Genomic DNA, 26,854 nt, shown 5'->3' with positions numbered 1-26,854 from the left:
GAGAGAAAGACAATGTTCATGACTGTATGTGGAAGTAAGAACGAAAAGGATCATCACATTAGCATCACACAGCCTTGCTGCTCCCACAGCTTGTGCTCTGCAGGGAATTCCTATACTGAAGTCTGAAAAAGGAGATGGGAGAAAAATACAGGAAAGGTAACACGGGGGATGAAAGATAATAAACTCATTCCCCATGAAATGGCATTTGGAACCATGTTTTATCCTACATTTTTCACATATATATATGTGTGTGTATGCGTGTGTACATACGTACGTGTATGTATGTACCTTTCCAGGCATCATTTCCTGAGCAATAGTGGTTTTCTCCAGGTAAATTCAATCAACATAAGAAAAGCCTGCAATTAAAACAGCTTGTGGCTCATTGTAACCATCCCATGAGCCACACGCAGCTGGAAAGGGAATAATTTCCTGTTCTATTTACAGCAGAAATCATTATTTCTGTGACTGGTAAAGGTAGTTACATATTCCCTTCCCATTCCAGGCCTCCCACATGCTGCTCTGCTGTTTCCTTCCTCCAGCTGCCCTTTCTGCAGCTGCTCTCTCGAGTTACAAGCAAGATGGAGATGAGCAGAAGCCTCTCCCCTGGCTGGACAAGAAATGGGTCCCACAGGACAGGAACTGCACCCTCTTGCACCAAAACTGCTGTGGCAATCGGTGGGCACAGGGTGCAACACAGGCACCGAGGACATCCCAGCTCCAGAGGCTTGGGGTTTTCTACTGCAGACCCGTGACTAAACACCCCCTAACACCCACTGCTTCTGCCCCCTGTAAATGCTGAATTCCAAAGCTGAACTATCAATATTATACCCTGCAAAATACAAAAGATCCAGCATTTGTGGCTTACACACTTCAAGACTCAACGTGACAACTAAAACCCATTCCCTCAAAATGTTAAGGCAGCAAAGGCACACACCAAAATCTGCTGGAGATGGGTCACCCTGCCTGTCCCAGTATTCCTCCTTCTTATCAAATGGAGAACAGCAATTCATTCCCAAGAGCTAGAATACACAGTCTGTTCAAGATGCTAAAGGCATTTGTTTGGATGCCAGCAGTCCAAACCAAGCCTCCAAATACCTAACACTCATCTCCTAAGAGTGCAGTTCTTACATGGTGAGGATACCCAGCACCCTGTTCTCCCAGTGATTTCCACTAAACAATAATCATTTCTCTTTTATTCTATTCTATGTGTTGTGAGCCCTCCACAGCAACTGCTGATGAACACCATTCATTGAGGAGCTCACCAGACCACCACAAAAGGATGTTCCTTTACCTCTACAGATATCTGAGCCCCTCTCCAAACCCTCTCCTGGGGTGTTTTTAAGCAAGGAGAAGAATCCTTTCAGCCCCTACCTGAGTCCCAACCCAAGCCTGGTCACTCAGGCTGCTGAATGAGGAAGGTACCCCCCCCCTTGCCTACCTCCTGCCGAGACCCTCACCACCAACAGACTTTACACGAACATGGAACACCCTGCTTGGCTGAAGTGCAGATCAATTCATCATTTATCATGGCAAAAACATGAACTATCTTTACAAAGAAAGAGCCATCTGCTGCTGTCTCAGTTCGCCTCAAAGCCAGAGTGCTCTGCTGAGTGACAAACAGCATCCCCACGCAGAGCACAGCAGTGCAGGCAAGCAGACACTCTTCAGTAGGCTATAAAAGGCTGTTTGAAAAGAATAATGTTCCTCCTTACTCCAGAATGAAGATGAATACAGAACATGGGCACAGCACTGAGCCCACGCTCACAGGCCTAGCTCACTGAGGCAAATACATCATCTCTTGACATAAAGCAAGCATCTCTTGACATAAAGCAAGCATCTCTTGACATAAAGCAAGCATCTCTTGACATAAAGCAAGCATCTCTTGACATAAAGCAAGCATCTGTGATACTGTGATCTCTTGACATAAAGCAAGCATCTCTGCAGCAGAGCACTATCAAAATGGCAGTAACTGAATGAACCCCAACAAATTAACCCACAAATACTGGAGGAACACAAAGGGAAAACCTCATTCATATTTAATATATAACTCTCAAGACTCTGTGCAGCTAGCTACAAGCTTGCTTTTGGGGGCTGTACACATTGCTCTACAGGGGGCTGAAAAGGAGCCAAAGGAAACAAGGCTCGTGGAAGGAAATAAGGAGAGCCCCATCACAGCAAGCTCTCCAACTCAAGGAACAGCTTCCTGCAAGTTATCTGTGTGAAACACATCCCTTGGCAGCCCATCCACACCCTGCAGGGAACAGGCTGCTCTGAGAGCTGTTCCCCAGGCTCTGCACAACCAGAAGCACTGCTGGTGGAGTTCCACATACTTCTGTGCCAATGTGCTTGCAGCATCCCACACAGGCACAGCCCTAAAGCTGGCTGCTGTGCAAAGCATCACCTTCCACCTTTGGAAAGGGAAGCTGCATGATTCCCAGGAAAGCTGCTAACCAAACTGCCCTTCACCTTTTCAAAATACACGTGCTTCAGCTGCTGGAAGGACCTGGAGCTCTTGGAGGGAGTCCAGAGGAGGCCAAGGAGCTGCTGCAAGGGCTGGAGCAGCTCTGCCATGGAGCCAGGCTGAGAGAGCTGGGCTGGGGCAGCCTGGACAAGAGAAGGCTCCTGAAGGGGAGACCTGAGAGCAGCTCCAGTGCCTGAAGGGGCTGCAGGGAACCTGGAGAGGGGCTTGGGACAAGGGCCTGTAGGGCCAGGCCAAGGGGAATGGCTTGAACCTGCCCGAGGGGAGACTGAGATGAGCTCTTAGGCAGAAGCTCTTCGCTGGGAGGGTGCTGAGGCGCTGGCACAGGGTGCCCAGAGAAGCTGTGGCTGCCCCATCCCTGGCAGTGTTCAAGGCCAGGCTGGACACAGGGGCTTGGAGCAAGCTGCTCCAGTGGAAGGGGTCCCTGCTCGTGGCAGGGGCTGGAGCTGGAGGAGCTTTAAGGTCCCTTCCAACACAAACCAGTCTTGATTCTATGATTTTATGAAGGAGCCCAAAGAATCTGCAGTTTAGCCTGCTAAATTTAGCATGGGGAACACCACATGGAGCTCACTGTACTTATCAATCCCAAACTCATCCTGTCAATAGCTTGTTTCTCCAAGCCTCATCTGAAGTTCATCCTTCACTATGGAAGTACATCAACTTGTTAGGTGCAGCCTCACAAAAGCCTTGGCACAATCTGTTCTGAGCATCCAAAGAACTGGCCATGCTGTCTCAGAGAGACATTCAGAATTGAACTGGTACAAGCAAAGTCTATGACTATAATAAGAACCAAACCAGTCTGTCAACCCTGACTCCAGTTAACCAAAGCTATTCAAGATGGCTTACAGAAAGTACCACTGATGTACCAATGGCAGCTCCAAGGCCTTATCCTGTGGTCCTTAAAAGCAAGCAGGAAGAAGTTACATACCACTGGTGGCACTCAGCACTTTGGTCCCCTTTCTGTAAGGCGATTTCCAGCTCTTCTTTGCCTGCAAGTAAGTGGTCAGAGGTCAGAAATGCAGCTGCTTGCTCTGAGGCTCTCAGAGTACACCAATACAATGGCATCAAAGTCATATCTATTAATTCTATCATACAGCTGCCTTGAAAACGTCCCATAGGGAATTTCATCCTCTTGCAGTGCGAGGGAACACCCCAGACCACTCAAACCAGCCATGCAAATACACAGTGCAGTGGCCAGCTGCACTGACCTGTCAAGATGGTTTTACCTCCTTTGGAAGCACACCTACAGCAAAGCCACCTTCCACACCACAGTAAGAGAAGTTCAGTAGAGCTTGCAGTGGCTTGCTCTGATGCATGTAACAGCCTCAGATCTGGGACATGCCCCACGTTCCCCTCTCTCCTCCAAGAACAAGCCCAGTCTCAAAAAGCTGAAAACTAAGCACTGTTATCAGAATAAAACTTAAAATTTCATCTTTTAAATGGCTACAGCAATTCCCAGAAAAGAATAATTCTATTAGATACACTAATAGAACTATATTTAGTTACGTGCATAACAGGACAGAAATTACTTAGAACAGTATCTTCTGTTTCAGATCTAAACTGTAACAGGGATGATGATTTTGTTTTATTCTGACCCAGCTACAATCTCGCAAACAAACCACATCCAAGAGTGAAGAAGAACAAGGGAACTAAACTAAACTGATTCCTCTGAGTAACTGCACATTTAAAACGACATTTCTTTTTCATACCTGCCATGTAATATTAAATGTGCTACAGCAGAAACTGATTTATCTTAATACCACAGCCTGGAGAAGGCTCTGGGGAGACCTTTTAACAGCCTTCCAGTGCCTAAAGGGGCTACAGGAAACCTGGAGAGGGGCTTGGGCCAAGGGCCTGTAGGGACAGGCCAAGGGGAATGGCTTGAACCTGCCCGAGGGGAGACTGAGATGAGCTCTTAGGCAGAAGCTCTTCCCTGGGAGGGTGCTGAGGCGCTGGCACAGGGTGCCCAGAGAAGCTGTGGCTGCCCCATCCCTGGCAGTGCTCAAGGCCAGGTTGGACACAGGGGCTTGGAGCAAGCTGCTCCAGTGGAAGGGGTCCCTGCCTGTGGCAGGGGTTGGAGCTGGAGGAGCTTTAAGGTCCATTCCCACACAACCCAATCTGGGATTCTAAGATACGGATAAAAGGTTTGAGAAACAAACCTGAAGAACAGGTTACAGGGAAAACAAGCGCACGACAGGGTTTGCAAGCGCAGGGTTTGTACCTCCGAGGTGTCACATCAGCTTTGAGCATCCCCATCCCTCTGCCTCAAGCACCCCACTCCTCACCATCAGCTGCGTAGGATCTCTTCTCATCTGCGTCGTCTGTGAGCTCACACATATCACTGTGTGCCCGGGCCAGGCGCCACAGGAAGTCCTTCTGCTCCGCGTACTGCAGTGAAAGCACAAACGTTACGTGTAGAGATCCATTCTGCCACTGAGCGAGGAAAAACAAGGGGGGGCACATCCTGGAAGTCACACAGATGAGTCCTGACACATTGAAAGGCCCCAGGTCTAAAGAACGAGAACAGCACCACAAAAACCCAAGCTGGGTGGCCCAATCTCACAATGCGACACTGCTGGTACAGGTCTAACTGTTGCTGCCCTCTTGCAAGTAACCCTCCACTTAAAGGCTATACTGAGGTCAGGTCTCCAGCAGCTCCACTAACAACACAGAGGGCAAAAAAATCACCCTAAAGCTCACCTCTTGATTAAATATCACAAATTCAACCTTATGTCTTCCATGCTTCAGCGCCCACTCCAGCAGCTCCCCATCCTGCCCTGTTCTGAAACCTGGGGCAGTACTGGAGGTGTTCTCCTAAATTTGAAGCATGCATGTTCAGACAAATTCAAATTTACTCAAAAAAAAAAAAAAAAAAGGGTTGAAGATGAAAACACAACCACCAACAGTCTGCTTTCTTTTGTGACAATACTGGGAATAAACTGAAGTGGGAGCATCACCAGAAAGAAGCACACAGGAGGACGTGAGAAGCCCACAGGCCTGTCACTGCTTCCTGCTGGGAAGGAAAAAACCCAGCTTACTTGAAACAAGAACCAATAAAGTTCTTTGTTATTTCTCCCTTTCATTCCTTCTGAAAATACAGAAGCCAAAAGGTTCTGCTCTTTAGAAAGCTGGTAACACAAACGTTTCCTTTGCTGGCTGTGCAGTACTTCAGTAAACCCCAACCAGGGCTGCCAGAGGGGCTGCAGCAGGCATGGACATGCCTGCACTGGTGCTGGAACACACAGAGCGGATGGAGCCAGGAGGGGCTGGGCTCTGCTCCCAAGGGACAAGGGATGGGACAAGAGGAAACGGCCTCAAGCTGCACCAGGGCAGGTTTAGATGGAGCTGAGGAACAATTCCTGCCCCAGAGGGTGCTCAGGCATTGGAACAGGCTGCCCAGGGCAGGGCTGCAGGCACCGGCCCTGCAAGGGTTCACACACCGAGGAGACGAGGCCTCAGTGCCATGGGGCAGTGGTGGCCTTGGCAGGGCTGGGGTAAGGGTTGGACTGGATGAGCTTGAAGGGCTTTTCCAGCCTGGTTGGTTCTGCGACCCTATGAACAGCCACAGCCAGCCACAGTTCAATGCTGACTGCAGATGCTGTGCGTGGGCAGAGATACAAGCAGCAACCCGCACCATCACTGCCCCTGCTGTGCTCCCACACCTCAGCACCAGCTTTCACCAAACCAGGGGATCAATTCACACAGAATCCCAGCCTGGTTTGTGTTGGAAAGGACCTTAAGATCTTCCACTCCCAACCCCCTGCCACAGGCAGGGACCCCTTCCACTGGAGCAGCTTGCTCCAAGCCCCTGTGTCCAACCTGGCCTTGAACACTGCCAGGGATGGGGCAGCCACAGCTTCTCTGGGCACCCTGTGGCAGCACCTCAGCACCCTCCCAGGGAAGACCAGGTACGTCCCCTACGTGATAGAAAAAGACCCACTCTTTAAGGTGGCACACTCCAGGCTTTTAATCTCATTAACTAATGAACACCTAAGTGTCACCTAACCCTTCTGCTTGAATATGCAATTTACTTATTTCATAAACCACCACACATGCTGGGCAGTCCTTGGCAAGGCCAAGCTTCCTGAACATAGACTGAGCCACTGCACATGCAACAAGATAAAGGTCCTCAAAACATCTGCTCACTGTATACACCCAGCACTATGGTTTTACACGTGCACTGTGCTCACGCAGGGAAAGCAACGACACGATGAGACAGAGTTCCAAGACAGAATGCGACTGGGAACTGGCTGCTGAAGCCTGAACAATTGTGGCCCTCAGCCCACTCCCCAGTCGCTCCTGAGGAGGGGGCCACTGGAAGCTGGCCCAGCTGCTGGGCAGGACCTGGACCCTGCTAAGAAATACAATGTCCTCTTCCTCTTCAGCTGAAATCACTGCTGAGAACACAAAAGGCAACCCTTACCGCCAGCTTATTGTTGAGCAGCAGCTGGAACCCCTCTCTCTTCTCCTGCTCATCTCCGCTGTGCAAGCGGTCAGCCTGCTGCAGGAGCTGCTCCAGCCCTTCCTCCAGGAAGGAATCCAGGGCTAAATGGGTTTCCTCCTCGTTGACAAGATCCAGGGAATCCCGTCGTGCAGTTCTCACTGTTTCACAGCTCACTTCATCTTCCCCTTCCTCGCTGTCCTTCTCAGACTCCCGGTCGTAATCGGACTCGGCGTTGGCTGTGCTGTACCTTTGAGATAAACCACCACAATGCAGGATCAGCTTGAGGAGATGCTCTGCAGCCTGTGACAGGCTCATACACCTGGGATGGGGAAAACAACCCTTCCTAACAGAGGAAGAGGAGTACCTTAGCTCATCCTGGAGAACGCTTTACAGTCCAGTGTCACAAATAACAACCAATCACTGTTCCTCATGTAATTCACACAACCTCAACAAAATGAAGAGGTTGACCCAAGAAGTTAAGCAGAACTCGCTCACAAGCACCCACATCTCACGTGCACACCCTAACAGCTTCTCTTAGGCCTTCTCACCTCAATGTAAAACACTTCAACCAAGAACAGAGCCAGGCCAATTCAGTTCAGTGTGTGGATCATAAAAGAGAAGTTCAACTGAAAATCCAACACGCTCATCCACGTGGAACACACAACCTCATGTTTTCAGCTCATTCCAGGGAATTTCAGACACAATAGCTGTTCTGGCAGGATCTGCTACCTCCAGCATCTTGTCTGAATGCTCAATATGAAACAGCTTGTTCACACTGACATGAAGAGGTGCAAAACAGTAGGAGAGTGAGCACAGCTATTTCACATGAGCAAGAAACCCAGGAAGGAGAGAGCAGACGAGCCACAGAAAGACAGCACATTACAGAACCCCAGGCAATGATAAGCTGCTCAATTAGGCAAAGGAACCAGGATAAAGCTAAGATCAAAGCTTCTCAAAGTGGGTAAAATTAAGCTCCCCAGAGTCATGAACAGGCACATAAGCTGGAAATTTAAACCACCATTATATATGATTGATACCACTGCCGCAGGCTGCCTACTTACAGAACTGGTTTCTTTTTAAAGGAGACTCTGTCCCACTCACCTTTATCTGCAAGTTTTAACTGCAGAATAAGCACAAGTCAGCCAGCAACTTAAGCAAGTGCACTTTTACATTGGTATTTTCCTGGTTCATCTGCATAGGAAGCTCTCTTCCTGAAGCAGGCTACTTCAAATCCCATCAGTGATTAACTCTAGGGGATGTCTGCCATTGTTACCCAACCAAACTGTGCCCAAGCCAATTTCACAAGTCCTGCTGGAATTCAAAGTCTGGGGGCATTTGGTTATGAACCTCACTTTCTTCCTGGAGAGGGAAACTAGATTGATTAACAGAAATAGGTACTGAGTTTCACTTACTAACACCTTTGCAGAGTTCTGTTTGGATTGTGAGTAATGTGGGATATACACATATGTATAAAAACACAGATTTAAATATTTAAGATTTATAATATATGTAAAAATATATAAATATATTTTTATATATTTCTATATATAATATATATACACTCAAATATATATACTATATATAAATATATATTATAGTATATATAATATATTCTGTTATTATAATTACATATTACACTATATATAATAAATATTATCTATAGAATATATAAAAATATATATTTATATATTCTATATATAGTATATTTTATATATTAAATATAATTATAACATAATTATTATTATAATAAAGTATATAATATACACTATAAATATAATTATATATATTTTCATATATATATATATTGTGTGTGTATATATATATTGTGCATATAAATAAAGGACCAAAAGCTGCTCTCCCTTTTGTCCAAGCTGAATTTCTCCTCGAAGGGAGAGCCTAATGCTCTGGGCATGAAGCTGCCTTTGCCTGGAGACAAAGATATGTGACCCAAGTGGCCTATCTGAAGACAGCAGCCACAGTAGTTTGGCCACACACAGATAACAAGACACATCTGGCTATCAAAGCTTCAGCTTTCTGAGAACCATCAATAATGCTCAAGCATCTCCCTCTCTGGCAGAGGGTAAATGAACACCCTCACTGCCCACAGTCCCCAACCCTCATCCATAAACTTAAAGCCACACATTTTGTACTGAAACATTTCAAGAGAAGAAATAAAGGAAAAGTCAGGCTTACCCCTGTGAAGCCAGGAAATCAAGGGCCATGCTGCAGATTATGTAGGCAGCACTAAATCCATGGACAATGCAGCTGCATGGTGGTAGGTGACACTGGCATGGCTCCATTTCAGATTTAAAACCTCACTTCTTGGTATTTTCTTATGGTATTACTAGTTCTCTGGACCACCTCATTTTGATACTTAAACTCCTCAGACTCTTATGTCCCATCCTAACCCACCGTGCAGCACAGTTGCGACACCGTATAACTCCATCTGACTGGCAGCTGCAAAGATTCCAGTGCTTCAGCTAGAAAACACTTTGCACATCGAAGGCTCCTGACACACAACAAGGTCTTGAAACCAGGCTCAACATGTGGCTCCTATAGCTTTTTCCTCCACCACCAAAGTGTGTTTCCTCCGGGACAGCTCAGACAAGATGCTGCCAGTTTAAAAGGAAAAGTAATGCTGTATGTAACCTCATAAACACAGAGTTTTCAGAAAGATCGAGGGATTTAGATGCTAGCAGCCTGTCATCCTGCATTTATGATGATGGAAAGCTCTCAATGCTTTAGTAAGTGGAGGCCTCTGGTGAGCACTCATCCTCATGAAAGCTAAGCCTACGACCTGGAACAAAATGCCCATGGGAAGAGGACACAAAGAGGCTCAAAAGGCCAACGTGGTGCTAGAGCAAGGCAGGGAATTAAGCATCCAAGACCTCTGGGCTCCTGAAAGCTCAAGATGACTCCTGTGACTTGTATATGAAACAGAGAAGATGCTTGTGCCTGTGTGGTTTATGAAGTAAAGCTGAAACCCGAGCTCCTCTTTCTGTACTGCACTGAAGGAATAGGATTGCCAGAAATGAATACACAGCTGGAATTCAGCTCTTGGGAACAGGCTCATTCTTCCTCCCAGAGGATGCTAATTCCAAAATTCACATTTCCCACCTTGATTTTCCACTAGAAAATGTCAGTATTTACATCTCTAAAAGACAGCATTGCATAACAAAGGCAGTTGGTCCTGAGGAGACTATTATACCTACTGGTATAGGACAGATGCCAGAGCACGAAATTATATACTATTCAATTTGGGGGTTTATAATCATAGGACAGCTGCTTATCCACTAATTCTCCACCTTGGTCACTGAACTCTGCACCTCTGACTTGCTGTTGGCCCCTATCGTGATTTAAAACTTTCTCATGACCAGACAACACCACGGGCTGGTACCTGCTGGCAAAGCCCATCCTTTCAAACAACCTTTACAAAGTCCACTGGCACCCTGATGACTCAATGTATCTGTTATCAGCTACACAGCAAAGTCCTGTCTTCAGCTCCAGCTCCATCACTGTAAGACGTTGTGCAGCCCCGTTACCTATTACACCACCATGAATCACTTGTTCCCTAAATCTGCTTTCGTACAACACCCACTCCAGCTGAATGAAGCCCTTCTAGAGCTGAATGAGCTCACAGCAGCTCTTTCCTGCTTCACCACTTCCAGTTACTAGAGATAAAACACCAAAGTGACGTGGGTCCTGGCAGTCACAACGCCTGCTCTCCTGCAGTGAGCGCGCTCTGCTCCAGAGGCTGCTGCAGCAAGGGCTGCTTTGTCCCCACTGAAAAAGCCCTGCTGCCAAGTGCCAGCCTGCACCAGCTCACTGGTCACTCAGCTGCTAACGGACAGCACATCAGGCCCAAATCCTGCCTGCCTTGCCCTGTGCTGTAATTACCTTCTCTCTTTACATCACATCCACTTCAACTCCCCTGGGAAAATGGACATGGCCATGAACAAGTCCAGTGCTGCATGTTTTGGAGCATACTCACACACCTCAGGAGCTCTAGAATCCATCTGATGAATACACAGCAGTGCTTCAGCAGAAAGGCAGCATTCACATCTGTTTAGGCAACAGACCTCAATATCTATCTACTATGACACCAATTACACCTATACTGTGATTTTTACCAATGTTCTTGAACTACACAGTACTCTTCACCTCTTATTAAATGACAAGAACTTCAGCAACACAACAGTGAAGTAAGTGTGACACACCGAGAAGGATCCGTAAGTCCCCTAGCTAAAGACATTCACATAGAACCACAGAGTGGTTTGGGTTGGAAAGGACCTTAAAGCTCCTCCAGCTCCAACCCCTGCCACAGGCAGGGACCCCTTCCACTGGAGCAGCTTGCTCCAAGCCCCTGTGTCCAACCTGGCCTTGAACACTGCCAGGGATGGGGCAGCCACAGCTTCTCTGGGCACCCTGTGCCAGCGCCTCAGCACCCTCCCAGGGAAGAGCTTCTGCCTAAGAGCTCATCTCAGTGTCCCCTCTGGCAGGTTAAAGCCATTCCCCTTGGCCTGTCCCTACAGGCCCTTGGCCAAAGCCCCTCTCCAGGTTTCCTGCAGCCCCTTTAGGCACTGGAGATGCTCTAAGGTCTCCCCTTCAGGAGCCTTCTCTTCTCCAGGCTGAAGATTTTAGTGAACTGGAATAGAGTATTCCAGACACTCCAAAATATATTCTTGCCTGGAAATGCTATTTCTAAACTCTCACTCAAGCCCCAGGCTGGATTTCTACTTCCCTTCTTTCTAAAAGCTTCCCTCATCCAATTATTGCTGAAGAAAAAGCCTCAAAACCTATATTTGATTGGGCTTTTTCCTTCCCCTGCTTCTCTCAGTCAGGACTGCTGCACTTCTCTCAATCTGGCCCTGGCAGCAGCAGTTACTGCAATAAAAGCAAATAAAACCAGGATGACAGATGTTTAGTGAGGAAAAAGATCCCTTCCTCCATGTTAGAAACGGCACAGATGTAACTGGGCACCCCAGTCTGTGAGAGCTGCTCCTGCCCTGCTGCTGTGCTCACCCTCCTTCACTTTCCCCATCGTCCGTGTTGGCTGCTCCCGAGCTGGCTGTGAAGTAAATGGAACTGGAGCACGTGGAATCACTTCTTTCTCTGGGAAAGGGAAAGCGCCTCCGGCGAGAAACCTTCTGGGTTTCTTCCAGGTGGGACCTAAGAGGAAGGCAGAAAGAGAAGCAAACGATCATTAGGCAGGGACATGAGTGATGGTTCACTTCCTTCTCCTCTGGAGCAGATTCCACCCACTTCACTTTACAGGCAACACATTCACGAGGTGACTTACTCCTGCTTGCACAAACATCCTGCAACCACACAGCAAGAGTCACATCCTACAGCGAGCACACACTGAGCACAGCCTTGGTCCAGATACAACCCATACGTGCCATCCACATACAGTGATACCTAAAGGGGCTGCAGGAAACCTGGAGAGGGGCTTTGGACAAGGGCCTGTAGGGACAGGCCAAGGGGAATGGCTTGAACCTGCCCGAGGGGAGACTGAGATGAGCTCTTAGGCAGAAGCTCTTCCCTGGGAGGGTGCTGAGGTGCTGGCACAGGGTGCCCAGAGAAGCTGTGGCTGCCCCATCCCTGGCAGTGCTCAAGGCCAGGTTGGACACAGGGGCTTGGAGCAAGCTGCTCCAGTGGAAGGGGTCCCTGCCCATGGCAGGGGCTGGAACCACTCTGTGATTCTGTATCACACCCACTGCCCTGATTTCACCAGGGAACAGGTGAAGGAATCCTCAAACACCCTGCAGCACAGCACCTTTTATTCTGGATCAAAAGTTCCTACAGTCAGCAGCAGGGAGAAGACAGCAATAGCAAGAAGCAAACATTCACACAACAAGAAACCTTCCCAGTTCAGAACAAGAAGCCAGTGTCACTACTTGATATTCTGTAAGAAAAAAGCCAACCATGACTGAATACACAGGTTTTTTTCCATTAATCTCACAGGATGTCAAGACATAATAATCCCAGTGGAAACCAGAAAGACACTTCCTCCTCTTTTGGCTTTTAGGGTTAAGATGCTCCTGGCTGTTCTGCCATGCTATGGAGCAAACCTGTGCATGAGCAGAGGAAGTCAGCAAGGGGCAGGGTCCATACCTGACCTCACAGACGATTTCTGCAGCTAGGCTCTGCAGGCTGGTCCGGAGCTCCTCCACCTCCTTCCTCAGCTCTGACAGGTTCCTCACCACGAAGTCAAGCTGCTCCAGCACGTCCAGCAGCTCCTCGTGGGCTGGGAGAGGTCTGTACACAGCACCATCGCCTGCCTCCACAGGAGCCAGCGCCCTGGCCGTGACTGAAAGGAAACGGGGGGGAAGCTCAGCAGAGGGGAAAGGGAAGGGATTTCACATGGGAAATGTCAGCACATTTTGTCCTCAGGAGGTGGGGGATGAGGCCCAATTCCAAGCACTGCTCCCTGACCCGACCTTTGGGGTTCTTCTACTGTTTTGCAGCTCCCTTCCCCGACACCAGCCTCTATCCACACTGAAGAGCTCTGCAATAGCAGCTAGGGGTGAACAAAGCTCTTGGAGCTACACTTCCCCCAAAACCCCTTGTAAAACTTCAAGACCACCACAATGCAGTGACCATCACACAGTCTGCAGACAGAGACGCTACTTTGGGGCTGCTTTATTTGAAGTCCTTACTGCAAATCCCTCCCCTAATTCCTGTTCTCCACACCGCTGTCCTAACATCACACTGAAACAGCACTCTGTGCTTTCCTCCTGAACCACAGTGAACTCAGGAGCCCACAAGTCAGGAAGCAACCAGCCTGCCACATAACTGGGACAATGGATAAGGAGATGGAAGCCAAAACCCCCTTACTCTTAAACCAAACAACTCTATTCTTATTCAAGGAAAAGCCCCGTAGGAGCCCAATGAGGAGACATCACACTTCAGGGGAGTTTAGCCATTAAAATACAGCGCTGCCTGCTTTTGAGTGCCTGGAAACCTCACCAGCCTGCCTGATCCTTAAACCTGCCTGCACAGTGTGAGCAACCAGCCTGGGACAATGGATTCACATATGGGGACTTAAAATAGGCCTTCTTGAAAGCTCATAAATATCATAGGTAAATATAGAATCCTAGAATAGTCAGGGTTGGAAAGGACCTTAAGATCCTCCAGTTGCAACCCCCATGGAACCCTGCATGGGCAGGAGCTGTCTCTGCTCCTGTTCTCCCCTCGGCAGAGCCCAAGTAATGCTCTCATCCTCCTGGTTCTGCTTGGGAGCTGCTGGTTCACGTGAAGCCCAACTGCACAAACTGATTCCTTCTAAGATGTGTGGTCAACAACCAGGGCCAGATGTTCACTGCAGCCACAGGTACCAGCCTATCGAAGCTGTCCGAGTCTATCTGCTCTCCTGTGTGGTTCACCCTACACGTGCTGCAGCAGGAAAACATTAAAGGATGAGTATTGAAAAGGTGGCTGTGTGAGATCACAGGTTAAAACACTGGGCACGAACAACTCCTGCCCTAATGCAGCAGCAAAGACAAACCTTCAGACACCCCAGGAAGGGTTTTCAAGTAGAAGTTCTTCCTAAAAGTAAACTCATTTTTAAGTGCACCCCACTGCACTAAACACATTGTTAAAGGGGAGCACCTGATGCTTGCCCCTCATGGAATGGTTTGGGTTGGAAGGGACCCTAAAGCTCCTCCAGTTCCAACCCCAACCCCTTCCACTGGAGCAGCTTGCTCCAAGCCCCTGTGTCCAACCTGGCCTTGAGCACTGCCAGGGATGGGGCAGCCACAGCTTCTCTGTCCCTGCCCACTGCTGGTGCCACGAGCCCCAGTTCAGAGCCTGAACAGAGCCAGCCCCAAGTCCTGCTCCTGCAGGTAAATAAATCCAGGGCGGTTCCGGGATCAGCTTTTTGCAGTTCTAAACCTGGCAGTGGGTGAGGGCAGTTAAAGCCTGAGAGCAGCTCTTGTGAATCCTAGAACCAACCAGGCTGGAAAAGCCCTTCAAGCTTATCCAGTCCAACCCTTACCCCAGCCCTGCCAAGGCCACCCCCAACCCATGGCACTGAGGCCTCGTCTCCTCGGTGTGTGAACACTTGCAGGGCCGGTGCCTGCAGCCCTGCCCTGGGCAGCCTGTTCCAATGCCTGAGCACCCTCTGGGGCAGGAATTGTTCCTCAGCTCCATCTAAACCTGCCCTGGTGCAGCTTGAGGCCGTTTCCTCTTGTCCCATCCCTTGTTCCTTGGGAGCAGAGCCCAGCCCCTCCTGGCTCCATCCTCCTCTCGGGCACTTGTAGGCAACCATCAGGTCCCCCCTGAGCCCTCTCCCCGCCTCTCCCAGGGCACGGCAGCGGCAGGAGCCGCGCTCACCGGCGCAGGCCCCGCACGGAGCCGGGCCCCGGGCGCAGCGGTAACCGCAGCCCCCCCGGTACCGTGGCTCCGCCGCCCGGTCTCCCCCGCCGGCTCCTCGCGGTCGCTGCCCCCGGGCCAGCCCCTCCGCCGCCAGGGCCGCAGCACCCAGAGCAGGCCCAGCCCGGCCCCCGCCGCTCCCAGCGCCAGCGCCAGCGCCACGCGGCCGGGACCGGGACCGGGACCGGGGCCGGGTCCCGCCTGCGCCATGGCCGCCCTGCCCTGCCCGGCCCGTGCCGGCGCGCTGCGGCAGCGTCACCACGGAGCGGCCTATGGCATGCAGCGGCGTCATCAGCCAGCGCCGGGGCGGGGCCTGGGCGGCGTCACGTGGACGCCCGGGGGGCAGCTGCGCTTTACGTGCAGCAAGAGCAGCAGCAGCGGTACCTGCACGTGCGGGTGCGCATGCAAATACAGCTGCAAATACAGCTGCAAGTACACCTGCGGGTACACATGCAGGTACAGCTGCAAGTACACCTGCACCTACACCTGCGGGTACACATGCAGGTACAGCTGCAAGTACACCTGCACCTACACCTGCGGGTACACATGCAGGTACAGCTGCAAGTACACCTGCACCTACACCTGCGGGTACACATGCAGGTACACCTGCACCTACACCTGCGGGTACACATGCAGGTACAGCTGTGGGTACAGCTGCAAATACACCTGCAAGTACACCTGCGGGTACAGCTGCAAATACAGCTGCGGGTACAGCTGCAGCAGCACCGGTACAGCTACAGCTGCTACAGTACCGGTACATCTGCAACTACAACAGTACCAGTAGAGCTACAGCTCCAACAGTTCCGGTACATCAGCATCTACAACAGTACCTGTACGTACCCTACAGCGGGCCTGAACCTAGAGGTACAGCACCACCTGCTCCTGCAACTGTACCTGTATATGCACTTACAGCTCCACCTTCACTTGTCCCTACAGCAATACCTACACCTGCACTCACAGCTGAATCTGTACTGCATCTGCACCTGTAGCTACATGTGCACCTCTACCTACAGCTGCATGTGCACCTCTACCTACAGCTGCACGTGCACCTCTACCTGCAGCTGCATGTGCACCTACACCTGCACCTGTACCTACTTCTACACCTGTCTGTGCTTCTCTGTACACCTACAGCTGCACCTGCACCTGCACTTACACCCCCCCTTGAACCTCCACCTCCACTTGCGTCTGCTCCCCTGCCCACACACCCACCACAGCGACCCAACCGCCAGCACCGCACCACAGCCTCAACGACCACCCCAGCAGCACCGGTCCCCCCCGAACCGCTACAGCCGCAGCACGCCACCACACCTGGCGCTGCAACCACGGGGCGCTGGGCTTTAGTTCTGGTGGTACCGGGAGAAACACCCCAAGTGCTGCTGGCTCCTCACCTGCCTTCGCTCCGTGACCTGCACCCATCCCTGCCAAGTGACAAGTGGCAGGCGCAGGGGCGCAGCGGCAGTGGCAGACCCCGATGGGGTGCGGAGGAGCCACAGGCTGTACCTGTGCCCATGGCTGGGCTGCGCAGCCCGGCAGCATCCTGCTCCTGCGGATATTAAAGATGGTATCTGACCGCCAGCGCCGCAGCGGGGCCGCTGCTCCCTGCCACGCGCTAATGAAACTCATCACAATGGGCTTTAGCAAGGAATAATCCCTGGGAAAAGCAGGAGTTTTTCCCTTTAACCCGTTTATACCAGCAGAAAAGAGCCACGTGCCGGGGGTAGAAGGGGCAGAAACCCCCACTGGGTGTGATGTTCCCATGATATCTGATGATGTGTTGCCCCAAAACGTGTCAGAGGCAGAAGGAAGCTCTTCAAACCCCACTTGCCTCTCATAAGGCTGGGATGAGGGTGATGATTTCTGCAGAGCCAAATGACCTTTTGCTTTCTTCTACGCCAGTTACTGGCAGTGATCCCAAGCAGCAGCTCTCCTGGTCCCTGTTTCGGGCTGTAGCCTGGTCGGAGCCAGCGCTGAAGGGCAGTAACTCGCTTTGGGATGATGGATGGTACCACTGGGGTGCTCTGCTCTGTGCTTTGCAGCTCCTTCGCACGCCGCCGCAGGGCTCCGGCTGCCTCCCGGATCCCGGAATCTCACCGGGAAATTCAATACTGAAGTTCTGTGGCAGCTCCTGCTTCCACCTCCGCTCTGGAGCAGGAGCTGGGCACGCTGCCCGTTAGTGAGTGTCATTTATGGACAGAGCGAAGGCTCTGGATACTGTACCCGTGTGCTCTTCTGCAGCACTGGGATTCGCAGTGAGGCTGCCCGGGGGGATCCAAAGGGGTTGTGGATGTTGGGATCACGTTGGAATCCATCAGAACCCAGGTGAACCGCGCAGGAGGCAGCGTTTCCTGTGCATGGGTCAGTCAGCATCGTGTTCAGTGGTTGCACCAGAAGCCAAACGTGGGTTTACACTGGAAAACAAGAGCTACGAGTAAATATTTGGGCTGTTCTGGCAGCAGGGATTGGGGAAAACCCTCCTTAGGATGGCAATGATCCAAATGAGCTGATGTTTAACCCACGGCACTAGGCATCCCTCCCAGCTCATGATGAATACATGGGATATCCGGGGCGCGTTTGAGGAAGGTGATGCCATCAGCCTGGGCTGGTTGTTCCCCTGATCACACCAAACCCAACAAACAAGCTCATACCAACATTAATAGCAGTGGGGAGTGAGGTTTGGCTTTGAGCGTCCCCTTTAGCCCAGGAGCCAACATGTCTGTTTGCTCCCTGCTGGAGTTAATCAGTAGCTGGGGAGCACAGAGAGCCTGGCCCCGGTCCCATGGGAAGAGCCTGTTCCACCCGGGAACATCCTTCTCCTGCTTTCTCCTGCGGTCATTTACTTCCCACCATTAACAGCAGAATTAGCCCCTGATTCCGGCTTGCTCATAGCTTCTGGGGAGCTGCCTGGCGAGGCTCCTGCTCGCGTCTGGAGGCCCCAGGACCATTATCTGCTATTGATGGCAATAAGCTTTGATTTATAGACACTTCTCAAGCTGCAAAGGTGGGTGCTGAGGGGTGAATTACTGCCTCAGCACCTACAGAGGAAGCACCTCTCCCTGCCCCCCGCCTCAGCTGAGCTTCAACTCCAATTTTGAAGGGATTTAGCACCCAGTGTTCCCAGATTAAAGCTCAACAGCCCCTGGAGAAAGGGACTTTCTCCCCAGTATGCTGGTTATGCCAAGCCTCTGCTTCAGGGGGGTGTTTGGAAAGGACCCTGGGGTGGGATCTGGGGTGTTCTGCAGGGTGCAGGGCTCCTGCCTGGCCCCTGGTCCATCATCTCCCAGCCCTCATGTCCCTCTCCATCATTTCCCAGTCCTTTATCTCCCTGTCATTCATTTCCCAGTCCTCCGTGTCCATTGTCCATTATTTCCCTGTTCGCTGCCGTCTGGTCCTTTGTCTCCCTGTCCACCCTCTCCTGCCCATCATCTTGTCCATCATCTCCTGTCCTCCACCTCCCTGTCAGTTGTCTTCCAGTCCGTTATCTTGTGACCCATCACCTTCCTGTCCATCATCTCCTGCCCTGTTTCCCTGCCCATCACCTCTGGTCCCGTCCCCGTGTCCATCACCCCCTGCCCATCACCTCTGGTCCCGTCCCCGTGTCCATCACCCCCTGCCCATCACCTCCCGGCCGCTCTCCCCTCCCACCCCCGACGGTACCATAAAGGGGTCCCCAAGCCCCTTGAGCCCTCGGGGGGAGGCTCCGCCACGCCCGGGCCCCGCTTTAACCATGCCCGGGGGCGGTGGCTCTGCGGGGCGGGACGCTGGGGGCGGCCCCGGGCACGGCCCCCCCCGGGGCGGCGGCGGGAGCAGCGGGAGCAGCGGCAGGATGCCGTACGTCCTCATCAGCACGCAGATCCGCTTGGTGAGTGCGGGCCCCGCACGGGACGGGGCGGCCGCGCTGAGCCCCCCGAGAGCGGCGGGGACCGCAGCCCCGGGGTGCCGGGGGGTGATGCCCCGACCCCGGTGCCCGCAGGACCAGGGTGCCCCAACCGCCCCCCCCCCCCCCCCCCCCCCCGTGCCCGTGAAGGGTGCGGGGCGATGCGGAGCGCCCGGTGCCCGCCGCCGCGGAAGCCCCGTCCGTGCTGCGCAGCGAGATCGCCCCTCGGGAACTCGGTGCAGGGGCCCGGGAGCGGCCGCGGAGCTCCGGTCCGAGCGCTGCGCTGAGGGCGCAGCCCTTCAGCCTCTGTGATCCGTATAAAGGAACCGCTCCTGGGTGGTGGGTGCCGCCGGGATGTCCTGCAGGGCTGCGGGAGCCGACAGCCGCCCCTTGCCCGGGGGGGTCCCGAGAGCCCAACGCGAAGGGGCTGAAAGCTGAACGCGGGTGATGTGGTTTTGTGGGAGGAAGGGGGTAACGGTGGGCAAAGCAAACGGACTGGAGAGTGGGAGCTGGGTGAGGGACGGGGTGGGGAGAGAGGGAAGATGTTCTGTTACACAGCTCAAAGAGCAGGGACTTGGGTGCGAGGGGGATGCTGCAGCACTGAAGCATCCATTGGCAGCAGTGTTTGGCATCATACACGTCCATGAAGTGACTACAGAGACAGAGGAAGCTCCGCTTGGTTGGGGGCCATCGAACCTTAGGGAAGAGTGTGCAGGAGGGTAGCTGGGCCAGCAGAGCTCAGCATGATCCCCACTGGAGGCTTTGGAAGCTGCGCTTCAGCCGGGCACAGCAAATATCCCCAGCAGAGCCTTGGATTGGAGCCATGGCTTCAAAAAGCACAAAGGGCTTGGCAGGGGCTGGGCTGGGCTGCCTTGCCCCGGCAGCACCACATGGCACCTCTGCCGGGGGTTCGCAGCCTCTTCCTCTGCTCCAGGGCCTTTTCCAGTGCTCCCAGCAGTGGAACGCACCTGGGCTTGTGCAGCTCCAGAGAGCCACAGGGGTGCTGCGAGGGCTGGAGCAGCTCTGCTCTGGAGCCAGGCTGAGAGAGCTGGGCTGGGGCAGCCTGGACAAGAGAAGGCTCCTGAAGGGGAGACCTGAGAGCAGCTCCAGTGCCTGAAGGGGCTGCAGGAAAGCTGGAGAGGGGCTTGGGACAAGGGATGTAGGGACAGGCCAAGGGGAATGGCTTGAACCTGCCCGAGGGGAGGCTGAGCTGAGCTCTTAGGCAGAAGCTCTTCCCTGGGAGGGTGCTGAGGCGCTGGCACAGGGTGCCCAGAGAAGCTGTGGCTGCCCCATCCCTGGCAGTGCTCAAGGCCAGGTTGGACACAGGGGCTTGGAGCAAGCTGCTCCGGTGGAAGGGGTTGGGGTTGGAGCTGGAGGAGCTTTGAGGTCCCTCCCAACCCAAAGCAGGCTGGGTTCTGTGGCAATCCCTAACCGGGGCTGTCACAGCAGCGGATTTGCTGATTTTGTCCCTTGTTGCTGTCCCATGGACTGTCCCCAGTGGGTTCCCTCTGGGGTCAAAGCCACCCCAGGCCCTCTCCTGGGGCAGGAAGGTGGCCCCAGCAATCCCCGTCCCAGTAAAGCTCCTCCCGGCACTGTCCTGGGGAGCAGTGGGGAGCTCCCTGACCCGCACATCGCTCACCAGCTCTGCTGCTTTCCTGCAGGAGGTGGGCCCCACCATGGTGGGCGATGAGCATTCGGATCCCGACCTGATGAGCTTCCTGGGGGCCACGAAGAGGAACATGCTGGGGAACCACTTGTAAGTCCCCCTCTGCCACGTTCCACACTCCCTGCTCCTTATTGCCCCTGAGAACACCCCCCATGGCACACTGAATCCCAAACTGATTCGATGCTGATGGGGCACACTGAATCCCAAACTAATTCGATGCTGATGGGGCACACTGAATCCCAAACTGATTCGATGCTGATGGGGCACACTGAATCCCAAACTGATTCGATGCTGATGGGGCACACTGAATCCCAAACTGATTCGATGCTGATGGGGCACACTGAATCCCAAACTGATTCGATGCTGATGGGGCACACTGAATCCCAAACTGATTCGATGCTGATGGGGATTCGATGCTGATGGGGCACACTGAATCCCAAACTGATTCGATGCTGATGGGGCCCAGACGTGTCCCTGCTCCTGCCTGTTAACGCTCGCCCAAGGAAACCCTGATATTTCATTTATTCTCTCTTTTCCCTTGCTCTGACCCCGTTTCAGGGCCTCCCTGCCTCCCTCCCCCTCACACCCTGGGATGCAGTCAAGCAGCTGCAGGGAGCACCTGAATCTTCCTGGGTAACTTCATCTGGTCCCTGAAACACAGACATCCACAGGCTCATTCCCAGCCCGAGGCGCTCAGAGGCCAGCAGTGCCCACCCCAGCCTTGCTCTGGCCGTGGCTGTTTTGCTGCCAGCCACCTGCCACCCTTCCCTGCATCCCATCCTACCCCATCCCATCCCGCTCCCCAGGGCCGTTTTGGGTTTCTCCCCATTACAAAGCATCTGAGCCAGTCCCCATCAGATCCCCCCATCAGCTCCGACCCTTTGGCCTGTGTGGTCCCAACGGCGCTGGCGCAGGGCCTGGAGCCCAAGTGTGATGGGGAAGGGCTGAGGGAGCTGGGGGGTTCAGTGTGGAGAAGAGAAGGCTCAGGGGGGACCTGATGGCTGCCTACAAGTGCCTGAGAGGAGGATGGAGCCAGGAGGGGCTGGGCTCTGCTCCCAAGGAACAAGGCTCTCGCTCTCGGTGTTCCTGGAGCTGGGAAAGCCCAGCCGAGGTGGGATCCTTGGGTCCTGCAACACTGAAAGCAGTGTTGGGGGGGGGGTCAGAGGAAGAGGAGATAATAAATAACAGCCAAAGGCCTCGGTTAGAGAGACCCCTTCCAAAGGCAGCCCCGGGCTCATCCACTCCCCATGGAAGGGCTCGGGATGGGTTCCTGGCCTGAGCCATCCCCACGCTCCTATTCCCAACCCTGCGTGTGGCCGGAGATCGGGAGCGGTGGCAGCTTCGTGCTGCTGCCTGCCCAGGGCTGGGAGGCTGCCAATGGGAGAAGGGAGACCTGGGGCAGGAAAAGAGGCTCCAAGAGGGAAGAAGTGGTGCTGGCTCCTGGGAGAGGGCAGGAAGCCTGGGGCTGGGATGGAAAAGAAAGGCCAAGACGGATGAAACGCTTCCAGCTGAACGCCGCGATTTGCTTGTCTGGGAGACAGGACCCGAGCTTCCCCCGGTGCACTCTGCTCCTTCCCGAGCTCCCTCCCGCCCCGGAGCATCCCGAGCTCGCTCCCGCCCCGGCTGTGCTGTCCAGGGTAACTGCAGCATCCCCACTGCGCGTCTCGCATCGAGTGCTTGGGCAACGGACGGGGGAGGAAGCAACGCGGCTGGAATGCGGCTGCTGCCGCCTCCCTGCTGCGGGTCCCAGCTCCTGCTCCTGCTCCGGGGCCACATCCCAGCGGGATTCCCCATCCCCTGCCTGCGGCGCTGCACTCACAGCGCACCCGGCTACGGGACGCTGCGGAGCTCGCCCCGCCTGCAGCACCCTGAGCCCCAGAGCCCCGAACCTGACCTCGGAGGGAGCCGGAAGGAAAAGCCCGCAGCAGCGAGGCCCCGCTGGGGCCCCGCAGTGCAGGAGCGAGGCCCGTGATTGCCTCTACCAAGGGGGAGCTTCCCTCTAATGGGCGGGATCCGGTTGTGCGGCTCTGCCCCAGCAAGTGGCACTTGGTCACCCTGAGGGCAGCCGGGCTTCAGCACGGGGCAGCCGGGCTCTGCCCCAGCCTGCCCAGGGCCAGGGATCGAGTACCTGAGCCCCGGCTGCTGCAGAGAAGGGGATGGATCCAGGCACCATCCCCAGCATCTCACAGAACCCCAGCCTGGTTTGGGTTGGAAGGGACCTTAAAGCTCCTCCAGCTCCAACCCCTGCCACGGGCAGGGACCCCTTCCACTGGAGCAGTTTGCTCCAAGCCCCTGTGTCCAACCTGGCCTTGAGCACTGCCAGGGATGGGGCAGCCACAGCTTCTCTGGGCACCCTGTACCAGGCCTCAGCACCCTCCCAGGGAAGAGCTTCTGCCTAAGAGCTCAGCTCAGTCTCCCCTCGGGCAGGTTCAAGCCATTCCCCTTGGCCTGTCCCTACATCCCTTGTCCCAAGCCCCTCTCCAGGTTTCCTGCAGCCCCTTTAGGCACCGAAGCTGCTCTCAGGTCTCCCCTTTCCATCTTTCATACACACTCAGTCAACCATCCTGCACTTAGACTGAATTTACCACTCAGTCTGCTGTGATTAGAAACGTTACGGGTGCTGTTTGATCTTAGATGAAAGGCAGCTCCTTATTCATTACCTGCATCTGGGAGTTGAGGTCTAAAGCACCTTCAGTGTAGCACGGAGGATGCTCCTGCCCATCAATCCCACCCTGTGCACACTCATCCTGTCTCCAGTTCTGGCACATCTGGAGGGCAGGGGGGCAACATGCTCAAGGATGGATGGACTTGAACATCTTGGAGGTCGTTCCCAACCCGGTTGATGCTATGATTCCAGGGATGTGCAGGGGCTGAGTCCTCTCCAAGCTGGGGTGACTCCTCCCTTCCCTGCTGGCATTCAGCTGGGGTGAAGGGCTCTGCAGATGTTCCCAGCTGCTCCATCCCCAGCCACATGGAGACGGCAGCACGCACGATGCTCACCACGTGCAGTCCTTGTGTCCCTCATTGCAGAGCTGTGCTTAAAGCCCTGAGCAGCTCTGCTTCCTTCTGCTTTTAGCTCAGTCACCCCCTTCTGTAGCTCCCACAGGTACCAAACAACCCGGCCCCGTGCCTGCCTCTGCATAATGGGGATCATATTTACCACGTGAATCCGAAGGGTATGTGGCAAGGCTGCTGGAGAAAGCACTGACTTCAAAGGCACTTGTAATAATACCCATTATCTCTTCACCACATCTGTAATTACAGCAAAGTACAGTCTGTCCCGAGAGGCTAAAAAAGAAACCTCTCACATCTTGGTGCTATTTCATGCTTTAAAAGGACTCGGCACCGTCCTTAATGTTTTTTAATCCCAGCAGCAGCCACTTTGGGAATGCTTTTGGGTCTTTTTGTGTTGTTATTGGTATGAAAATTGGTGGAGGGCTTTAAGGTGCCCAAACAAGCTCACCAATGCTGCTGCAGCCCATCATTATCAGCTTATCTGGCACAGTGAGTCAGGGAAGAGCTACATTATCCTGAACCTTACCCCATCTGCTCGAATCCCGCACCCAGCCATGGTTGGAGGAGCAGGAAGGCTGCCGGCTCCAGCCCTGAAGGTCACACTGGCTGCTTCGGCTCTGCCGCTTCTTCCCCACCGCAGCCTGGTTTGTGCCCATGCTCTGCTCTCCTGCAGTCCCACTTGCTGGATGGTGCAGCCCCAGTGCCCTCAAACCTGTGGAGCAGCGGCCTCGGGAGCAGGCAGAGGGGAAGGCAGCTCCTGCTCCAAACACCTGGAGCCAGCACAACCCCAGAGAAGCAAAACCTGGACAAGGATCCTGAGCGCTGCTTCCTCCTTGCTCCGAACTGCAGGGGCTGAGCAGCTCCAGCTCCTCCTATCTGGCAGCTCAGCGGAGGGCTGAGGATTCCTGCTTTTCAAAGGCCTGGCTGAAGGCAGCACTCCTCCCCAGTCATAGAACAGTCAGGGTTGGAAAGGACCTTAAGATCATTCAGTTCCAACCCCCTGCCATGGGCAGGGACACCTCACACTAAACCATGGCACCCAAGGCCTCATCCAACCTGGCCTTGAACACTGCCAGGGATGGAGCATTCACAACTTCCCTGGGCAACCCATTCCAGTGCCTCAGCACCCTCACAGGAGAGAATTTCCTCCTTAGATCCAATCTAAACTTCCCCTGTTTCAGTTTGAACCCGTTACCCCTTGTCCTGTCACTACAGTCCCTAATGAAGAGTCCCTCCCCAGCATCCCTATAGGCCCCCTTCAGACACTGGAAGCTGCTCTGAGGTCTCCACGCAGCTTCTCTTCTCCAGGCTGAACAGCCCCAACTTTCTCAGCCTGTCTTCATACAGGAGCTGCTCCAGTCCCTGAGCATCCTCGTGGCCTCCTCTGGACTTGTTCCAACAGTTCCATGTCCTTTTTATGTTGAGGACCCCAGAACTGCACACAATGCTCCAGGTGAGGTCTCACGAGAGCAGAGCAGAGGGGCAGGATCACCTTGGACCTGCTGGTCACGCTGCTTTGGATGCAGCCCAGGACACGGTTGGTTTCTGGGCTGTGAGCGCACGCTGAAGCCAGCTCATGTTCATTTTCTCATCAACCAACACCCCCAAGTCCTTCTCCTTGGGCTGCTCTGAATCTCTTCTCTGCCCAACCTGTAGCTGGGCCTGGGATTGCTCCGACCCAGTCCTCAAATTTCAGGCACAGGCTCTCAAAACCACCCAAGTCGCAGGCAGAACACTGGGGTTTCTTTCCCACTTTGCCAAGTTTATCCTCTTTTTCCATGAATTCCTCGCTGTGAACACTCGTGAACCCTCTCTGGTGCACTTCCAGCCCACTTAACGGAGCAGTGCAAGCCTTTGGTCTCCAAAATACATCTCAATTTAACGTGACCCTTCCACCTTGGACACGCTTTCCCCTTGGGTGGCAGCCTCAGGGGGCTGACCTTCCCCATCGGGTTAACCCCAACACTGCATCGTGCAGATGATGGGCAGCTCAGTCCTACAGCTGGCCGTGGGTTTGGCAGTCCCTGCCACAAGGGAAGCCTCCCCTGATGTGGTTTCTCCCCCTCCCCTGCTGCAGCTGGGAGTACTACGTGAACGATGCACCGCGCGTCGTCCTCAACAAGCTGGAGAGCCGCGGCTACCGCGTGGTGAGCATGACCGGCGTGGGGCAGACCCTGGTCTGGTGCCTCCACAAGGACTAGCGGGGAAGACTCCGGCGCTGCTCCTGGAGCACAGCCTGCTGGGGCTCATCTCGCCCAGGACTGACGGCAAACATTCCCCTTCATTCCCTTCTGTCCCAGACTCCAGGCACTCGGGCGCAGGGGAGGAGCAGTGAGAGGCAAAACAAGACCCAAGGGGACCTTGCCACCCCTGCCATTAGGCAAGGCGAGGGGCAGGTGAGCCCAGCCCAGTGCAATCAGCCCACAGAGCTGGCTCCATCTCTGCATTGAGCTCAATGGCAGCCTGGCTAACACCATCATCTTTTCACATTTTAATCATGCCCTCTTTAGCATGCACTGGAGGGAGCTTAATACAGACCTGTCTGCTCCTCAGGGCTGAGCTGAGGTCAGGGCATGTCTTCTCCCAGGCCATAGATGCAGCCAAACCTGGGTAGCAAACCAGCTCATCCCCAAAACATGAGCAGGAACAGCAGAACCTACACAGTGCTCCCTGAGCATCCCTTCATGGGGAGCAGGGCGGTTTCCGTCCCACGTGGGGTTGTGGTCAGGAGCACCATCAAGTGCATCGATGGCCATCTGAGTGTTACACATCATTCCTTAAATAGCCTTAGAGCAGCACAGAAAGGTCTCATGAACACTTCAGGTACAGGTCTGTCTCCCTAGCAGCAGTGCTGGATGGTTTGGGACTGTATCAATCCTGCCGAAGGGGTACCAATAAACCATTTCTCTGAAGAGGCCAATGTCTTCCTGTGGGTTGTTTCAAACAGTTGTTGCCAAAGGCTCCTGCACGCTCCTGAAGGAGAGCTCCACTTACACACAGCCA

General features: G+C 53.7%; 2 protein-coding genes across 2 annotated transcripts in view; one reads left to right on the top strand and one right to left on the bottom strand.

Annotated features, from left to right (window-relative positions):
- The window catches only part of RMDN3 (regulator of microtubule dynamics 3), a 28,237-nt gene extending 12,731 nt beyond the window's left edge, over positions 1-15,506 (bottom strand). The window contains exons 1-6 of the mRNA XM_057430624.1: positions 15,320-15,506; positions 13,038-13,233; positions 11,946-12,092; positions 6,903-7,170; positions 4,765-4,867; positions 3,408-3,468 (exon numbers count right to left, since the gene is read on the bottom strand). Coding sequence (XP_057286607.1) covers positions 3,408-3,468; positions 4,765-4,867; positions 6,903-7,170; positions 11,946-12,092; positions 13,038-13,233; positions 15,320-15,506 — 962 coding nt within the window. The remainder of the gene's footprint in view (positions 1-3,407; positions 3,469-4,764; positions 4,868-6,902; positions 7,171-11,945; positions 12,093-13,037; positions 13,234-15,319) is intronic.
- A 3,513-nt stretch (positions 15,507-19,019) lies between these two features.
- Positions 19,020-26,584, top strand: GCHFR (GTP cyclohydrolase I feedback regulator). The gene is made up of 3 exons (XM_057430580.1): positions 19,020-19,155; positions 20,832-20,926; positions 25,929-26,584. The coding sequence occupies exons 1-3, from the start codon at positions 19,021-19,023 to the stop codon at positions 26,050-26,052; spliced, it is 354 nt and encodes a 117-aa protein (XP_057286563.1). The 5' UTR covers position 19,020; the 3' UTR covers positions 26,053-26,584.
- The last annotated feature ends 270 nt before the right edge of the window (positions 26,585-26,854 follow it).

This window comes from Pezoporus wallicus, unplaced genomic scaffold, assembly GCF_028554395.1.
Source record: "Pezoporus wallicus isolate ANWC-B61680 ecotype Strahan unplaced genomic scaffold, APGP_CSIRO_Pwel_v1 contig_8824, whole genome shotgun sequence".
NCBI classification, from domain to species: Eukaryota; Metazoa; Chordata; class Aves; order Psittaciformes; family Psittacidae; genus Pezoporus; species Pezoporus wallicus.
The sequence above is the reverse complement of the archived record's forward strand: the minus strand, read 5'-3'. Positions and strand labels throughout refer to the sequence as shown.